Raw genomic sequence first — 17,782 nt, forward strand, 5'->3', positions numbered from 1 at the left:
GATGGGGGTTGGGCCCAGGGCAGGCGGGGGCAGGGCTGTACAGGCCCAGGACACGCTGGAGCAGGGCTGTACAGGCCCAGGGCAGGTGGGGACCGGGCCACATAGGCCTAGGCTGGATAAATTGAGGTGGCTCTGATGGCTGTGGTGTTCTACGCTGGTGACTGAGTTGAGAAGGCAGCCTTGTGGCGACAGGCCATTTGGCACCCATTCAATCCTGAGCCATGTAAGCACCTCCCTCATTCGCTGTGCGACGTGCGCACTATGCCCCCAGCGTGGCCGACCACCCTGCTGGGCCTTTGCTTTCCCCACTGGGGGATCTGTCAGGACAGAGGTGCCTGTGTCGAGGAGAATGGGAACCAGCCAAGCCCAGCTTTGTCAGCCCTGTCGAAGCAAACGGGACGGAGACGCTCTTTTTCCCTCTGCCACTGGGCGTCACCCAAAGTAAAGGAAACCCTCTGGATCTAGATCTGCTCTGCTCAGCTTGTGGTGCTGAGTCACTGGCATTCCTGGAGGCAGGAGACCCCCGCCCCAGCCCTGCCCCGTTATGGGCCCCAGCCGGGATAGTTGGCTGTTGATTTATGAGGAAAGATTAGGAGAGCTAAAAATATGTTGAGCTTTGCAGAGTGCTGAGCTGGGGGATTCGAGCCCTGAGCACAAGGAGCCAAAAGGCATAAACACCATGGGGGGGGGAAGGGTTGCTGAGCAGGGGAAATGTCCCTGCGATGAGATCGTCTCCCCAAGGCCAGTGTAGGCCCCCCACCCCCACAGACCTGTGAGGACAGGTGTATGGGGGACAGGAGGAGGAGTGGCTGGAGTGCTGTGTGGGCTGGCTATTCGGGGCTGCACAGTGGTCCATGCAGGGCCAGTATGGCTGCAGTAAGGCAGAGCAGCCCCAGGGCTATTCTAACACACCGGGGCAGTCCCGCCCCCATCCCAGCCCAGAATTTGGGAGGTTCAAAGGTGGTGTAAAGCCCCCTTTGCCTGCTATCTCCCGAGCTGATTCGGGCGTGGCACTGCCCAGTCTGACCTTGCACTTGCACTAGGAGGCATGCAATGACACAGCTGCCGTCGCGAACCCCCAGGAGTTGCTCTCCAGCACCTTGTCTGCATAGCTTGCTGGCTTACAGTTATTCCGGAGAAGGGCTGGAACCGAACCCCCAGGGGGAGGGGCTCCCAACCCAGCCTCTGATCCACACCAACTTGCAAAGAGCTCTCCTTGTCTGCACCACTGGCCTCTTGGCTCTAATCGCCAGGGGCCAGCCCCCATTGCCAGCACAGAAATGGGGGTCAGGATCTTTGTTGCTTCGATCTGGGAATGCAGGGCAGGAATCTCCTCCCAGCAGCGCCTATCGCTGGCCTCCAGCACGGGCTGGATCTGCTGTGAGAACAGGCCCAACATATCCTGCCTCCCATCGGGCTGCGCGTGCTGTGAGAACAGTGCCCACGCAGCGTAGGGGGCCTAGCTAAGGTAGGTGACAAGGGGAAGCCCTGGGTGAAGGGCTTTGACCCATGTGGAAGGCTTGGGCTCAGCAGGAGCTTTAGCCAGAAATTCGGGTCAGTTTTTAAAACAGGCCCGGACGCCTGGGTTCTCCAGGGCTGGGCACCACAGTCACGCTGGCTCATCCTCGCTTTCAGAGGGCCAAACACTGCAGTTTTATCCTCCCGCTGAGCGAAGGCTGGCAGACTCGGTCCTAGAGGTGATAGGGCCCAGGTCTCCAGGCTGGTGGTCTCTGCCCCCAGCTTGCCTCACTGCCTTTCACCCAGGAGCCAGCTGCACTTGTCGAAATGGAACAGCTGCCCCCCTCACCAGTGTTCAGCAGCTCTCCCTAGTGTCCTCCAGCGTGCACTGCACCTGCTCCACCCTGCTCTATTCTGACCCCTGGCTGCCCACAGGACTGACTGTCTTCCCCCGTGCTCCCTGGTGCCCAGGCCTCTCCGGGCACAGGACATGGACAGCTGCGCCCCAGGGGATTTGGGGAGAGGAGTTGGAGGAACTGGCTCCCCCCACGCCTGCAAGTGATTCCAGCTGGCAGGCCCAGAGGCGGTGTGCGGCTGGCTGGGGATGGCTCCCCTTGCTGCTGGGGAAGGATGGTGTCTCCGGCTGGAGTGCCTGATTCTCTGCTCTCCCCTGGGCTGTACAGGGCAGCCCCCATCCTGGGCAGCTGCTTCCTCTGACCCAGCCCCGCCACTTGCCCACTGCAATCCCTCTCCATGCCCCTTGGCCCCGTCTCCCACTGCTCCACCCTTCCCCTTCCGCCCCTCCCCAATTCACCCCAGGCCCTCCTCTCTGCTGTGCCCTGCATTCAACCCGGCCTTTGCTTCCCCTCCAGGCCACAGCTTCCCCTGCAGCCCCCTCAGCCCATGGGCATTGGCAGAACTCTCCCACCAGGGCAGAGCCCTGTGGCTGCGCACGACACTGGGCATCCCCTAGAGAGGGCATGTGGCTCGTCTGCCCTTCCCCATCCTAGTACCCGGGGCTCCCCCCGGCCTGAAGTGGGGAACTCCGAGAGGGAGTTAATCCTGCTGCAACAGTGCCATGGAGGATTTATCTCCAGCCATTCGGCCCAGCCGGCCTTAATGGGTTTAGCCCGTTCTCAGACGTTCATTTAGGAGGATTTCACAGAACATCCAGTTCAGGATTGAAATAAACCCCCCTGCGAGGCACCGGCTAAGCACATCCCTTCTCAGATGGCTTACACCCTCCCCTCCCCGGCCAGGCTTGGGGGGCACAGCGAGAGAGGGACTCATGCACTCGCACCCAGAGCTGAGGTTCTCCCTGAACTCCAACAGCTGGCGGAGCTAGTGAGTCGAGGGGAAAAAAAAGAAAGCTGCAGCCCAGGAGGGCCAAGGGTTGGAGCAGGGCGTTTGGGAACCAGGACTCCTGGGTTCTGTTCCTGGCTCTGGGTGAGCACTCCTCCTTGCCACCATGCCTACAATGTCTTGACAGTGACTGGCTACTCTGGCCGCCCGGCAGTCTGTAGACAGCTAGGTAAGGCAGAGCAACCCCAGGGCTATTCCACCATACCTGGGGCAACCCGGCTCCCAGTGCAGTCCAGACCCAGACAGCGCACACAGCACGATCTGTCTGTGACGTAGAAAGCTTCTCTTTGTTCCGTGTTTCTTCAACACCTAGCAGGCCAGGGACCTGGGCTGGGAGGAGGCTGCTAGGGGCTACTCCCTCTAGCAAATATCGAAGGGGCCAGCAAAACCCAGGAGCCTGAACAGTGGAAGATTGCATAACCTGTCCTCAGGATCTTTAAAGCAATGCTCACATTCATCATCATCAATAGAGCCAGCTGGAAAAGGGCATTTCCCAGGAAAAACTCGGACAGCGAAAATGCAGGGTGGGGGCGCAGGGTTTACATAATAACCTGCCTTGTTTTTTGTTTTTCATTAAAAAAAAACTCCCCCAAATTTCTAAAGAAAAGGGGGTTTTGTGTGGAAAATTTTCATTTTGGAAAAAAAAAAGGCCCTTTTACATCCAAAACCAGCTTTGACCAAAATGCTCAGCCGGTTCTGGGATTTTCCAATCCTGGGGTAAAGCGCTTTGCAGCTGCTAACTCAGGACACCACCAAGACACCTCCCCACTTGGGGTCAGCGCCATTCTCCCCAAGGTGGGGAAACCGAGGCACAGAGAACAGACAGGCCAGCCCAAAGTGCTGAGTCAGTGCTGGGACTAGAACCCAGGAGTCCTGTGTCCCCAGCACCGATACCTTGCCCTTGGTTCTGATCTCAGGCTGGTGTAAATCAGGAGGAAATCCAGGGAGGAAAATGGACTAGATTCTGCTCTGGGACAGATTCTGCACTGGGCCTCTCGGTGTGCTCTGCTGCCCAGAACTGCTGGAGCTCAGAGTTCTCTGCCCCCCCGCTGGAGAAGGAGGGGCTGTGTACTCTGTCCTAGGTGCCCCCCAGCTGGGCCAGGTCCCTCACAATTAGATTCTGGCTCGATGGTGCAAAGCCCAGAACAGGTGTCCAGCTTGCGATATGGCACTTCCAGCAGGGCTCAGGGGACACCTGCAGTCCAGACAGCCTCCCGGTCGGACGACAGGGTCCGCGCCCCGCAGGGCAGACAAAGGATCAGGCTGTGATTCTGTTCTGGCCCTGGACCCCAGCACGGCACAGGTTCTGGAAGGGGGCTCAGGATCTGGGAGTCTGAAACACCCACCCCCAGCGCACCTTTGCATACACACAAACACACAGGTGCACACGCACACAGTGTAGGGGGAGGACCAGGGGCCAGGCCCAAGGACTGGGGGTGGGGAATAGTTTGGGGTTCTCAGGCTGAGAGGCAGGAAAGCTAAAGAGCCCCTTTAAAAACGTCCCTAACCATGTGAAGCTGGGGGGTGAATCCCAGGGGGCCATTAGCTGCCAGTGCCCGCTGCCCCCCCAACCCAGCAGATCCCCGGGGAACCTCCCCACGCCTGCTTCCTGGGTGGCCGGCTACATTTAAAGGGGAGGGGACAGAAATCGCAAGATTATAAAAATAAATACATACAAGAAAATGTACAACCCCCTCCCCCCCGGTGGTCCTTGCAGGGACAACTGGCGCCGCATGGGACCCCAGGAACCAGCCATCTGAAAAAGGGTCTGTATTGCTTTAATTAGCTCAGCCAACCCCCACCCCCTTCTCTTAATGAACGGCTAATTGGGGCTGTCTAGACAGGAAGACAAAACATCAAACAAGGAAGAAATCCCTCCTCAGTAATATGGGGCACCTGTGGAGAGGGGGAGTGGTGGGGGCAGGGCCCCAGCCTGGCAGTGTACAGAGGGGCACAGGGCAGCAGGGGCAGGGACACAGCGAGTGCAGGGGCCGGGCGGGGAGCCAGGTGGCCTCCTGAGCGGGGAAGTCAGTTCACGGGAAGAGCTGCTGGCCCTCCCCTGGAAGATTCATTGACACAGACCCTCTGTGGGGATCCCAGCCCCAACTCCAGAGACCCTGTGCTGCGGGAGACCCTGTGGACCCATGGAAATTTCCAGCACAGTCATCAGAGACACCTAGAGAAATCTGCGTGCACCTACTGAGGGCTCCTACAGCGCTGCCAAGGACCCAGCCAGGAGCTCCGGTAGTGAGCCCAGCATGCCTGGCAGAGTGAGACTGCGGCTGATGGTCTCTGGCAGAGGGAGGATGGCACGCTGGCTCACCCCCTGGCCATGCCCCCACATACAGCACCTGTGAAGCCAGTGATCAGCAGCAGGGATGCCCCAGGATGCAGGGGACGGCTCCTTTCCCTGCTCTGCCTCGGCGGGGGAGGGATAGCTCAGTGGTTTGAGCATTGGCCTGCTAAACCCAGGGTTGTGAGTTCAATCCTTGAGGGGACCATTTAGGGGTCTGGGGCAAAAATTGGGGATTGGTCCTGCTTTGAGCAGGGGGTTGGACTAGATGACCTCCTGAGGTCCCTTCCAACCCTGATGTTCTATGATAATCTAGGTCTCTCATTGCCTGGGGGATCCTCTGAGCCAGGAACCGGCTCCTAAGCCAAAGTGACAAACCCGGAAAGGAGAAACCGGGTTCACCGCCCCACCTGGTGCCAGAGCCAGGAGAACATGCAAGGGAAGGGCCCCGGGTGGGATACCTACCCCCTTCCATGTCTTCTGTCCAATTGCGGCTGCTGCTCGTGGGCGAGCTGGGCGAGGTGTAGTACTCACCCCCCGGACTCGTGTCTATGTCATCCTCCATGGAGCCAGACTTGTGTCGTTTACTCCTGGGGAAGGGGAGGGAGGAGAATTGATCAACCCATGGAGAGTCGTTCGATGCGCCAGGGTCTTTCGCTGCCATAGGCTCCTGCTGAGAGCCAAGGGGTGGCAGGCAGGGCTCGGGGGCTCTGTCCCTCGCTGTGTTGTGCAGTCTAATGATTAGCACCAAGGATTAGGAGTCCAGATGTCTGGGTTCTGTACCCAGCTCTGGGAGGGAAGTGTAGTCTAGTGGTTAGAGTAAGGGACTCTGCCACTGAATGGCTATTTGACCTCAGGCGAGTCGCCAGCCCAGTCTTATGGCCCTATTCCCTGAGTGAGTGGCCCACCTGACACAGGACAGGGCTGCAGGAATATGACTTTATCACCTCGCAGGGCAGCTGGGAGCACTCATTACTCAGGGGTATGCTCCACTCTGGGGCAGAGTGCCCCCTGGGGTGCACATGGCAGAAGAGGAGGCTACCGACTTCATGCACATGGACATTCTTGGGCCAAGCCCATATGGACGTGGCACATTGTGGCTGCTGCCAGGGAGGAGCTGGTGGCAGGGAGCCCTGGGGTCAGTGACAAGAAGAAATGAAGCTGCTGGGCCCAATACTCCTCTCAGTTACACCCATGCGACCCCAGTGGGCTCCAAGAGGAAGGGGTGGTCTGGGAGCCAGACTGGGGGCTTGTGTTCATGCACATGGCTGCAGCATCAGGAGAGCTGCTCTCCTCGGCCTTGCTAATCCACCTCCCGAAGCGGGGTCCTTGTGTCAAGGGAAGAAGCCCTCCCGTGCACATCTGCAGGGGGCTAAGGGGTGGAACTGCGTCGCTCGGGGGGTGGATTTTTCACACCCCTGCGCAACGCAGTGATACTGACACGGGCCTGTAGCATCAGCCTTGCCTGTGAAGCAAGCCAGGCCAGAAACAAGCCCCAGAGCGGCCAGCAACACCCGGAGTGCCAATTAACTCTAAGCATGTGCCCGAGGGCGTGGCTGACCCACGCCGGCCCCGATCAAAGACGAGAGAAAGGAAGGGGCTCCCTGAGGCTTCATCCACTCTGCCAACCACTGAGGTGAGGCCGGCAGGATCCCCCTCCCCTCGCCTAGCTCATCTGGTGGGAAATCCACAGGGCCTGGTCTCTGCCAGCTCGTTCCCTGGCAGGGGAAATGGACTCTGTGGGCCAAATTCTGCTCTCCAGTAACCTGGCAGCGCCCATGAGAGCCAAATTCTGCCCAGAGACCTGAGCGGGCTGCTTCTCTCTCAGCTCCCTGGCTCCTGTTCTCTCGTATTAGTTTACAGGCTGAAAGCACAGGGTGCACACCCGCAGCCACCGAATAATGTCATCCTCCCCGTTTGCCTCTGGGGGGAACGCAGCAGCTGTTTCATAGCCACACAACAGTCTAGGACCGGAAGTGGCAGAGACCATGTTCAGAGGGACGGGGATTACAGGGAGGCACAAGGTCCCGTCCGAAGGAGGTAGGGAGCCGCACACGGCTGCTAATACTTCTCCTCATTCCTAAGCTTCCACTGGCCTCAGTCGCTATGCAACAGCCCCCAGGAGCACAGTCCCCGAGCAGCAAGGGGGCCAGGCCTGCCTCAGGGGTGAAAGCCCCCATCACTGCGCCTCAAGCGGTCTCCCATCCAACTCCTGCATAGCCTTGGCCCTGCTTAGATGGAAGCACTGGCAGGCCCAGGCCGCCGGGGTGCTACAGCTGCCAAGCTCAGGGCTGCTCTAAGTTGGCCTTAGAAGCCACCAAGCCAACCCCGTTGGTTAACCATGTCACTGTTGGATTTCTTCCCAGCAGGGCTGTGACTGCAGCAGGTCGCTGGCGCACTGCAGCAATGATGGGGTTAAGTAACACATATCCCCCTCCCCACCAGAGGAGGTTGGCAGGCTAGAGGCTGGGAGCCCGGGCAGCAGGAGTTCCCCAAGGACACAGTGTGCCAGGCAGGGAGAGGACTAGGAGTGAGGAGGAGAGGAGCCCGCACTGGACTCTGGCTACGGCCCAGCAAAGGGAAAAACCTGCCCTGGATTTCTGTTCTGTGGACCAAACTACCCCGGAGCTGGGGCCGCGCAGGAGGAGGTTTACACTGCTGCCCGGAGTGTGTGTGCAGGAGTCCACGGATGTGCACGCGACTCCATGCGTGCCTGGGTGGCTCTGTCGGTGTGTGTGACTGGAGCGCCATGCGTGTCCCCGTGTGTGTGTACATGTCTGTACATCCGGGTCTCTGCGTGCATGGCAGAGTGCGTGTGCCCAGGAAGGTGCTTGCACGCATGTGACTAGGCGTGCCGGCAGGCCCCGCATCTGGCTGAAGCAGGACTGAACCTGCCTTGCCCTTCCCACACCGTGCTGCACAGAGAAGGCCTAGAAAAGGCCCAGCCCAGCCCTCGCCTGGCGCTGCTGCCCCCAGAGCCCGTGCTGAGGCTGATACGTACCCGCTGGAGGAGGTGCTGGGGAGCGTCCTTCTCATGCCAGTGCTCGAGGGGTTCAGATCGTAGGCCAGATGACCCTGCAACTCACCCAGAGAGAAATTTGGCCCCGTGCCTGTCACCACTGGTGCTGTGGATCACAACATAGAGAGACCCGCGTCAGGGGGGCTAATCAAATACCCAGCCTGGGGCAGGCACGTCCCTCTTGGTCAGAGCTCCCCTGGGTCTGCTGCTCTGCGGGAAAGCTGCATTTGCTACCCACTCCTGGGGGGAAATTCACCCTGGCCATTATGCCAACTAGGACTGGTGCTCCCCACAGGGCTCAGGAACACAGCCATTGGCATGAGGCTGCCAGGCTGTGCCCAGACCTGCTCACCAAGCCCTGAGCCGAACTCCACGCAGTCTGCTCCCCTGGAGGGGCTGCGGGGGTGGAAGGGGAAGTGACTGGCTCTGCCTCACCCTGCAATGGCGTGTTTGTCAGCGCTAGGGAAAATTCTGGGGCCCCGCCGGCTTTCCTGCCTGCCGCCGTGCACATGCGCCCCCAGCTGCCGGCCTGGTACTCACTTCGGGAGACCTGGATGAGCTCCGTGACGCTGAATACCCCTGACGTGACAAAGCTCTCCTGGAAGTCTGTTGTATCTGCCACAGGGAGAGAGAGAGAGATGAGAGGAGCAGAGAGACACGGCTCCGGGCACCCATCACTGGCACCAGAGTTGCCGCCGTTCCCTCCCTGCGGCTCTAACTGGGGTGGGCTTCTGCCCCAGCCCTCCACCCACAACCCATCGTTTCAAGGACCTGCCTCTTTGCACAGCCACCGGGGGCCATTGTTGCCCTGCAGTGCGTCATGACGCCCCGCCGTAGTGACCGAGCAGCCCGGTGCCCAGGTCTCCGCAGATGGGGGGAGCTGGCTGGCTTGCTGGTCCCAGCCTTGCTCCTGGGAGCTGAGGCAGAGGCCTGCAGAAGGTCCAGGGCTCCTCTTCGCTAGGTCAGAGTCAAGGTCCTCAGGCTAGCTGAGCTGCCAGGTGCATTCCTGGCCCAGAGCAGCCTGGCCTGAGGTATTGCTGGCTCACTGAGTTAATTGCCCATCAATTAGCAGAGCCATGGGGCTGGGCTGGCTCCAGGTTTGGAGTGGGCCAGGGAGCCTTGTCACAATCCAGCCCAGGGGCCTAGATGCTGGAAGCCATCACTCTGCAGGTACCTAGGGGAGAGGAGCTCCTGGGTAGAGATGGCACCTCAGCTGCTGGCCGCATCTCTGCAGAGAGGCCAGGTTGGGCAGGGCCGGAGATTCCCCCCTCCCTCCTGCAGCCTGTGCTGCGCATCACTTCCCGGGGCTGCCAGCTCGCTAGAGCCCTGGCAAGGAAGAGATGCTGTAGCCGCCCCAAGATGCAGGATCCCGGGGACCTCCCATGGTCTGCTTGGGCCAATGGCTGGAGCAGACATTCCAGCAGCCTGGCTTCTCCCATGTTGCATGCATTAAAGCCGCGATCTGCACCCTCGCCCAGTAGCTGCCAGCCCATGGGCCCCTGCCAAGTTCCCAAGTCAGCCCAGATCCTCTTGCCCAACGGGCACCAGAGCAGCATCGGCATGGCCCAGCCTGGCTCCTCCCCACCCTTTTCGCTCCTTGTCAACAACCCTGCCCTCTGAGTGCTGCCCGCTCCTGCCTGGGGCTCGGAGAGAGCGAGGGATCCCCAGCCCAGATCCCCAGGCGCTGGCTGTGAAATCTAATTTCCTATCTGTGTGACTCATGCTGGCTCCCACGTATTGCACCTGTGTGTCAGATATCCAGTAACTGACGTACATGTCATACTGACCTGACCCGCTTTCATGTCACACTCACATAGCTTAAAACCCCAACCCGTGGTGTGAAAGCAGCTCTAATTCTCTCCATGGGCTGGGTCATAAGTGCTCAGGGCGGCTGTAACTGACTTGAAATTCTTAGCCAGAATGTTGCTTTAATCAGAGATACAACAGAGGCAGCTCAGGACTTGCCAGATTAGATCAGGGGCCCATCTAGCCTGGTATCCTGCCTCTAACAGCTGCTTCTGAGAAACGGGCAAGAATCCCGCAGTGATGGGGTATCTGCCCCAGGCATAGGCCCCTCCTGACCCCCATGGCTAGAAGTCAGCTCCTGCCCTGAAGCAGGAGGGTTCATTCTCCTTTCAAGCTCTTCTGCTTTTAAAACATTTACTCTGGATATTCTTGTTATCCATAGTAATGACCCAGTGGCATGGGCACAAGACAGCAGGTAGTCCTGGCCTGGGTATGACTCAAGACCCTTCACTTATTCCTAGATTAGTCATCCAGGACCATTGTGGTCATCTCTTCTGAGCTCCTGCACTAGTCCCTGAACTAATTCCTGGGGAACGAGCACAGAGCTGGGAGAACCCCGCCGCCCACTTGATTTAAAGATTTCCAGGGCTGAGAAGCCCCCCACGGCCCCAGGCAAATTGTTCCAATGGTTAATTTGCCTCACTAAACAGTGCATCTTGTTTGTCATCTATGTTTGTCTAGCTTCAACTCCCAGCCACTGGCTTTCATTGGACCTTGCTCTGCTGGATTGAGGAGCCCTCGATTCTCAAATTCCTGCTCCCCATGCAGGTACTTACCATGTCACCCCTCACCCTTCTCTTTGCTAACCAGCCGGAGCGCCGAGAGTCTATCACTACAAGGCAGGTTTTCCAATCCTTTAGTCATTCTCAGGGCTCTTCTCTGAACCCTCCCCGATGATCAACATCTTCCTGAATTGTGGGCACCAGAACTGGACAAAGTCCCAGCAGCGGTCGTACCAGAGCCAAATCCAGAGATAAAAGAACCTCCCTATTCCTACATGAGATTCCCCTGTTTCTACGTCCAAGGATCACAGTAACCCAGAGCGAGCTCAACTGATTATCCACCATGACCCTGAAGTCCTGTTCAGAGGCACTGCTTCCCCAGGAGTACCCCAAAGAACTGTAGGGTTACAAGGGACCACAAGGGCCATCTAGTCTAACCCCTGCCCAGAGGCAGGATTTGCTGTGTCTACACCATGCAAGCCAGGTGGTTATCCAGCCTCCTCTCGAAACCTCCAGTGAAGGAGCTTCCACAACGTCCCGAGGCAGGCCACTGTCCTACTGTTCTTACTGAGACAGACTCTAAATCTGCTCTGCCGTCGTTTGAACCCACTGCCTCTTCTCCTGCCCTGTGTGGCAAGAGAGAACGTTTCTCCATCTGCTTCATCGCCTCCTGTAGCGGTGGCACGTGCTCTGAGCTCCTCCATGTGTGACTTTGCAGGGTGGCTGGCTGTGCCCAGCTCACCAGGTGAACAGCCTGTTCTCTCTCCATGCCCTGTCAGCTTTGTTCTTCACCAACCTTTTTGTCATCTGCAAATTTTATCAGTGATGATCTGATGTTCTTTTCAAGGTCGTTGATAAAAATGTTTAATACTGATCCCAGAACTGATCCCACAGGATTCTGCTAGAAGCACATTGACGATGCGTCCCCATTCACTTACGTTTTGAGACCCATCAGTGAGCCAGTTTTTAGTCCATGTTATGGGCACCGTGTTGATCTTGTATTGCTCTCGGTTTTTAATCAAAATATCCTAGAGTACCAAGCCAAAATGCCTTACACTATTACCTGTACCAACCAAACTTGTAATCTCTTCAAAGAAATCTATCAAGTTAGGGTGACAAGATTTGTGCCTCAGTTTCCCTATCTGTAAAGTGGGGACAGTGACACTGGCCTGTATTTGTATTTGGGGACTGACAAGTCCTGTCTCAAGGCTGGTGTATGCAGTTCTGAGCATGGGAATCATCAGGGCGGGCTCGGTAGAACAGCAGCTAACTGGCACAAAGGCGGGATGGTCTTGGGCTGAGGCTGTTGGTCTGGGTCTCAGAAGAGCACACAGTTCAGAGGTCTGACCCCTGTCCTTCTGCAGATCCCCTGCGTGACCAGGGGCAAGTCCCTTTGGCTCTCTGGGTCTCAGCTTCCTGTCTTTAAAATGGAGATTAAAACTCCTTCTTTTGTCTGAATAGACTTTAAACTCTTCTGGGCAAGGGCGGATTTGACTGTATGTTTGTGCAGCGCACGGCACAATGGCCTAGGGCTGGCACGGAGCGTGCCAGCGGGGGTGGCCTCCAGGTGCCACTTCTCAGTAATAACTGATGGCTAAATAGTCCTGGATACTTCCGTCCCCCAGTTGGCAGTCAAGCTTCTGCCCGCATGCCCTGGGGCTGGCACACTGGCAGAGCTGAACGCAGGGGCCTCTGGCACGTGATGGGTGACTCTGAAAACCAAACCCAGCCACAGGAGTGACTCAGTGGAAAGCAGCTGCAGGTGGGAGATCCTGGCGCTCACAGTGAGACAGCAAAGTCAGTGAATGGGGGCAAACTGCGAACTTGCCAGCTTGAGATGCAGCCCCCGTTCTGGGCACCCGATCCTACCACGGGCACCACCCCGCCCGTCTCCAGTCATCCTGCACCTGGAATCCCAGGGCATGCGCCCACTGTTCTGCAGACCTCTGCCACAGGTCCACGCAAACACTCCGTTGGCCTCTCTGCAACGAGTCCGAGGATGGCTGTTATGCTGGGGAGCTGGGCTGAGGCCTGCCAAACTCATTCCACGATCCACAGACCAGCTGATAAAAACTCCGGCTCCTGGCCAGCCCAGGTCTGCGGTCTCCCCGTCGCTCAGCCCGGTCCCCTTACAGGGAAACTATTCAGCATCTGCCTGGAGCGTATGTCACCCCAGGCACTGAGGAGCCAAGCCCCTCCTGCAGCTTGGGTTTGCCGAGTCAGCACTTCTGCTGCAGGGGGCGAGAGTGCGGGGCGGTGCACCAGCAGTGACGGGCTCAGTTTGGGTCTCAGCGTCACCGGCGGCTGAGAAGCTGCTGGCAGAAGCCGGAGGTGAAGGAGAAAGCCCTGGCTCAGCGGTTTCCTCTCCGTGGCATTTTCCCATCTAGCAAAATCCAATCGCTTCCTTTCTGTTCCATCTCGGCGCCTCACCTTTCACCCCAGCACTTCCGGGCGCTGCTCTGGGGATGCCCTGGGCCAGCGGCAGCCAGGGATTCAGTTGGCGCAGGCTGGCTGGGAGCCCTCTCTCCCTGCTCTTCTGCCTCCGTCTTGCTGGCTCAGTCACACAGACGCAGCCGACCAAAATGTGCTTTTGTCAGTGACGTGGGCAGCTGCTTTCTCTAAAACCATGCAGCCTAGTGGGGAGGCCCAGGCCTCAGGACACCTGGGTTCTCTTTCTGCCTCTAGCACTGGCCTGCTTCTGGGCCTCTGGGTCCCCCTCCCACCCTTGGGGTGCCAGGCTGTCTCTCTTGGTGTCTGGGCAGCTCCTGGCAGTGGTGCCCTGATCTTTCTTGGGGGCCTCTAGGTGTCACTTAATACAAATAACAAGTAATATTTGTTGCAGGGGCCCAGTACATCCGTGGTGCGAACTCCGGGGTGTCGCTGTGGACACCCCTCCCTTGACATTACTAACAGATGAATCTCTCGGTGCTACCTTATCTGCAGAACCCAATTATCCCCCCCCCGCCCCATCCTCTGGAAAGCGGCCTTCCTAGAGCGAAGGGTTAATGTTCCTGCCTGGGTGGGGAAAGTTCTGCCCTCCATTAACATCCAGCTCTTCTATTTGTGCTCGTCTGACCCTCTCTCCAGCGCTACCCACCGCACCCAGCCCAGCCCCATCTCCCTGAGTTAATGGCCTGTGTTTGCAAATCCTTGCGCGAGTCTGAGCTCCGAGCTCACTTCATGCAAAGGAATGTTTATTCTGACTCTGTGCCTGGGAGCTTGTGAATACGGGCGCCTAAGCGGGGTGCCTTAGTCCAGAGCCTCAGCCTGGCCTTCAGGCACAGAACCACTGGCTTGGGGTGCCCGCTGGAAAGGCCTGGATGCCCTCAGCATCTTCTTCATCGACTGCTGGCAAGAGGGAACCATGAGCTCTTGAAAAGGCCCCAGCAGTTCCCAGGGGGAAGCACACACGTGACCCCTTGGGAGCACCTGGGCTTCGCCCTGCCAGCTCCTGGTCCTGCTGTGGGCTGTCTGATCTCGTTGGAAGAGCAGGCACAACACTGGCCCCTGAAGGAGCAGGTGTCTGTGCTGCTGGCCGCTGTGATGCAAAACTCGGCTAAAACCTTCCCACTTCCATGGGGCTTGACTGGACTGGGGCTCCCCAGCGCCCCCAGTGGCAGGAGTGAGAACTCGCCTATGGGACTGCATTGGCCCAGGGTGCGCTGGTGCCCCCTGCGGCAGGAGTGAGGTCTGTTCAGCTGTTCCCCGGGTGAGGAGCGCTGTGGCAAAGAGCCTGGGACAGCTGTGTGACTGCTCTCTGTGCCCCTCAGGACCCCCCACGCCCGCTCTGGGAGAAGTGGCCTGGGCGGTAATTTGACAAGAGAGCCTGGCATAGCATGCACAAGCGCTGTACAAGCTTCCCATGCCCAGCTCTGCCAATGCCCCATGCCCCTGGTTTGCAGCCCCTCCACTGTTCTGGTGCTGGGTCCCCCCACAGCTCTGCAATGGCCCTAAATTCCCATCACCCCCCGATGCTCCAGTCCAGGGCTCCCCCAACAGCTCTGCTGCTGCCCCTCAGTCCCACCCCACAGCCCCTCCCCTGTCCCAGCCCCGGGCCTCTTCTGAGCAGAAAACTGCCTCCCTCAAAGCACCCCAGAATGATGGGGCAGCCCCCACTAATCCTGAGATGTAACAGCTAACTAACTGGGGGCTCTTGTCCTTTGCCTTCAGGCTGCAGAGGTGTCAGGTCTTCCAGCTTTTCTCCACAGCCACAAGGGTGAGAAATGTCCCTGGGGTATTTTTTAAACCAAAGCTGAGATTCTCCCATAAGCACCTGACCCCAGGTGCTGGGGCTTTAAGAAACGTCTCCTCCCTCTCCTCTGTTCTCAGGCCTCGCTGTGCAGAGATTTTCCACCAGGGGACACTAGGCTGTGAGAGCCCCAAAGTCATCACTCTTGTGGCCAGCGAGAGGCCTGGCCCCTGGGTTTGCAGAGGGTGAATGGGGAGGGTGTCAACTGCCTCAGTACCCGCATGGCTTCTTTCCCTGCCCCGCAGGGGTTCTGAGAGCGAGCTTTAAATAGGGTCTACATGTGAGATCTACCCTCCCACAAGCTGGCAAGAGAGGGGTGAGGGGACCCCCCGCCCAGTGCTGACTTACCCAATGTGATCGGTTTGCTGTCCTCCTGGTCCGAGCCGATCCCTGTCCTCGGACTGCTGCTTTGCTCCGAATCTGAAAGGAAAAGCCAGGCATGAGGCTCTGCAACCCAGCACCCCCTCGCCAGCCCCGTTCCCCCCATCCTGACTCCACACCAGGCCCCTAGGCCCCGCTCTGAGCAGCGCCCCCTGCTGGCAGCGACCAGCCCACTGCCCCAGCCCGCTCTCAGGATGTCAGGGGCAAGTCTGCCTTGGCCACAAGATGCCCGTGTCCCACGCGGGGCTGCCCCACGCGGAAAGAAGATGCAGTGCTGAGGCTGCTGGGCGCACAGACCCTGCGCTTCTGCCCTGCTCCCAGCCTGAGGCAGTCACAGGGGGCTGCCCCAACTCCTGGCCTGGACCAAGCAGCCACAGAAGGAGCTGGGGGCTGCATTAAAGCGGGGAGCGTTCGGTCGAGCCTGCCCTAGATGGCCCAACAGCCCCCATCTCCCCCCCCATTAATTCCACCAGCACGCCATCCTCCCAGTGCACAGTGCAGCCCCTAAGGGTGGTGGAGTGAGGCGGGTGCTCACTGGCTCCAGCGGAGTCACCCACGCTGGTTCTCACCTGCCCCAGGCAGATGGTAACAGCCCCCATGAGCTGCGACTCGCAGGAGTAGGAGCTGGGAGCGGCTGGGCTCCGGACCAGCCCTTGTCAGTGGTTGGACCGCTGCATTCCCCACAGCGCCCCCTGTTGGCTGGAAACTGACTCGAGTATTTCCTCACAGTATCCCTAGAGGATCCCTTTGATAGTGAAAGAAAAACCTCCTCCTGCTAATAGAAGGTGTAGGGAGTCATTGCAGCCACCACTGGGCTGGAGCACAGCAATAATTGAATACTGGACAGCAACGCTGCACATGGCTCACTCATGCCACGCTGGAATGCAGCCACCTCTGGGGTGGAACACGGCAACCATGTAACAGTGCACAGGAACGCTGTGCAAGAGGTTAGGACAGGAAGTGGAGCAGAATGCTGCATCCAAATCAAACTGCGGGAGGAGTGAGGGGGAATTGTAAAGGTTGAGGGAGTGAAGAAAGAAAGAAAGAAAGAAAGAAAGAAAGAAAGACCTCTCCCTCCTCCCCTCTAGTGACCATGACCAGGCAGGCCTCTGGTTCCCCTGGCAACAGACAAACACTAATGGCTGCTTTATGTAATATCATTTGTGCTGTAATGGCCCCTGCGTGGTCTGCGCTCACTAACCAGAGGTCACTTTGCTGTTCCCATACAATGATTAATGGGCTGCCGTGCCCCACGGAGCCTCCTGCCCTCACCGCTGCCTGCCCGCCGCCAGTAATGGAGGAAGCGCCCAACCTCAGAACCGATGGCGCCATGAAACAGCCCTGGGTTCCTCTGCTGTGGCTGCAGCCCCCTCTCCAGGCAGCCCTGCACACTGGTACAAAGCACCGCCCGGCCTGCCCACTGCACCTGGCTCTGGAACAGCTGCTCCCTGCCACCCGGGCCCTGGCCAGCCTTCCCCAGGGCAATGCCACATCCTGGCATGCTCGGGGCAGTAGGTGCCATGGGGGGCTCAGAGCAAGCTAGCCAGGGGCAAGCTAGCCAGAGCTGTGGGAGGGCCAGGGGTGATCACCTGCCCCAGGGGTTGTGGCAGAGTCTCAGTGGGTTCAGGGAGCCATCCTGGAGCTCCCAGACCTTGTTCAAGGCAACGGGATTTCCTTGCTATGGTGTCATGGGGCTGTGACATCGGTCATGGAGTGCCACCACGGGCGAGCCTGGCACCAGGGTGGGTCCCATCTGGGGGATCTGAGACAGGACTGGCCAGGCCTGAGCAGGCGGCATGGAGACTAGGTACACTGGTGGCAAAAGTGGGCCCCGGGAGGGGAAGGTAATGGAGACACAGCCTCAGGCTGTGTGCTGGCTGCCTCCTCAAACCAAGCAGGGTTGACCTGAGCCAGCAGAGAGATGGGAGACCTCCAGGCCAACCCAGGGTGATCTGATATGTCCCATCGCAGTTCCTGGGGCACCCGTTAGCCACCATACCCTTCAGAGCTGGCAGGGTGCTGGACGCCCCCACCCCCAAGCCAGGCTACAGGTATAGGGTGCACAGCCAGGCTAGACAGCAGCAGTATTGGCTTCCTACCCAGCAATTCCCCTGCCCTCAAGAGTCCCCCTTTGCACATTTAGCCCCTGCGTTTTCAGCTCAGCCTCTGCCCTCCCCCAGGCATGGGGCTGATCCTTGTCTCCACACTCTCACCCGATGGCTGGGCGTTCCCCACACCAGCCCAGTGGCCCCATGCTGACACCCCTCCAAGTCAGGTGCTTGGCGTTGCTGAATGCTCCCCTCCCTGCTCAAACTCGGGGCTTCCAGCCACGTGCCCTCTGCCCCTCTGCGGGCGCTTGCCCATCTCTCTGTCCTGCTGCCTGGCTGAGCAGTGCTGCCTTGGCAAGTGCCCAGCGCAGCTCTCTGCCGGGGGCAGTCCAGAGTGAGGGTCTGTAGCCAGGGCGTTGTTCGGGGCCAGACCGCCGTAACGTG

At 58.9% G+C, this 17,782-nt stretch overlaps 1 protein-coding gene across 4 annotated transcripts in view; it reads right to left on the bottom strand.

Annotated features, from left to right (window-relative positions):
• Positions 1-17,782, bottom strand: part of NFIC (nuclear factor I C) — a 155,456-nt gene that overhangs the window by 37,375 nt on the left and 100,299 nt on the right. For all 4 annotated transcript variants that reach the window (XM_074939480.1, XM_074939479.1, XM_074939478.1 and 1 more), the window contains exons 3-6: positions 15,258-15,329; positions 8,673-8,747; positions 8,115-8,238; positions 5,579-5,703 (exon numbers count right to left, since the gene is read on the bottom strand). In XM_074939480.1, coding sequence (XP_074795581.1) covers positions 5,579-5,703; positions 8,115-8,238; positions 8,673-8,747; positions 15,258-15,329 — 396 coding nt within the window. The remainder of the gene's footprint in view (positions 1-5,578; positions 5,704-8,114; positions 8,239-8,672; positions 8,748-15,257; positions 15,330-17,782) is intronic.

Source organism: Natator depressus, chromosome 25 (assembly GCF_965152275.1).
Source record: "Natator depressus isolate rNatDep1 chromosome 25, rNatDep2.hap1, whole genome shotgun sequence".
Lineage (NCBI taxonomy): Eukaryota > Metazoa > Chordata > Testudines > Cheloniidae > Natator > Natator depressus.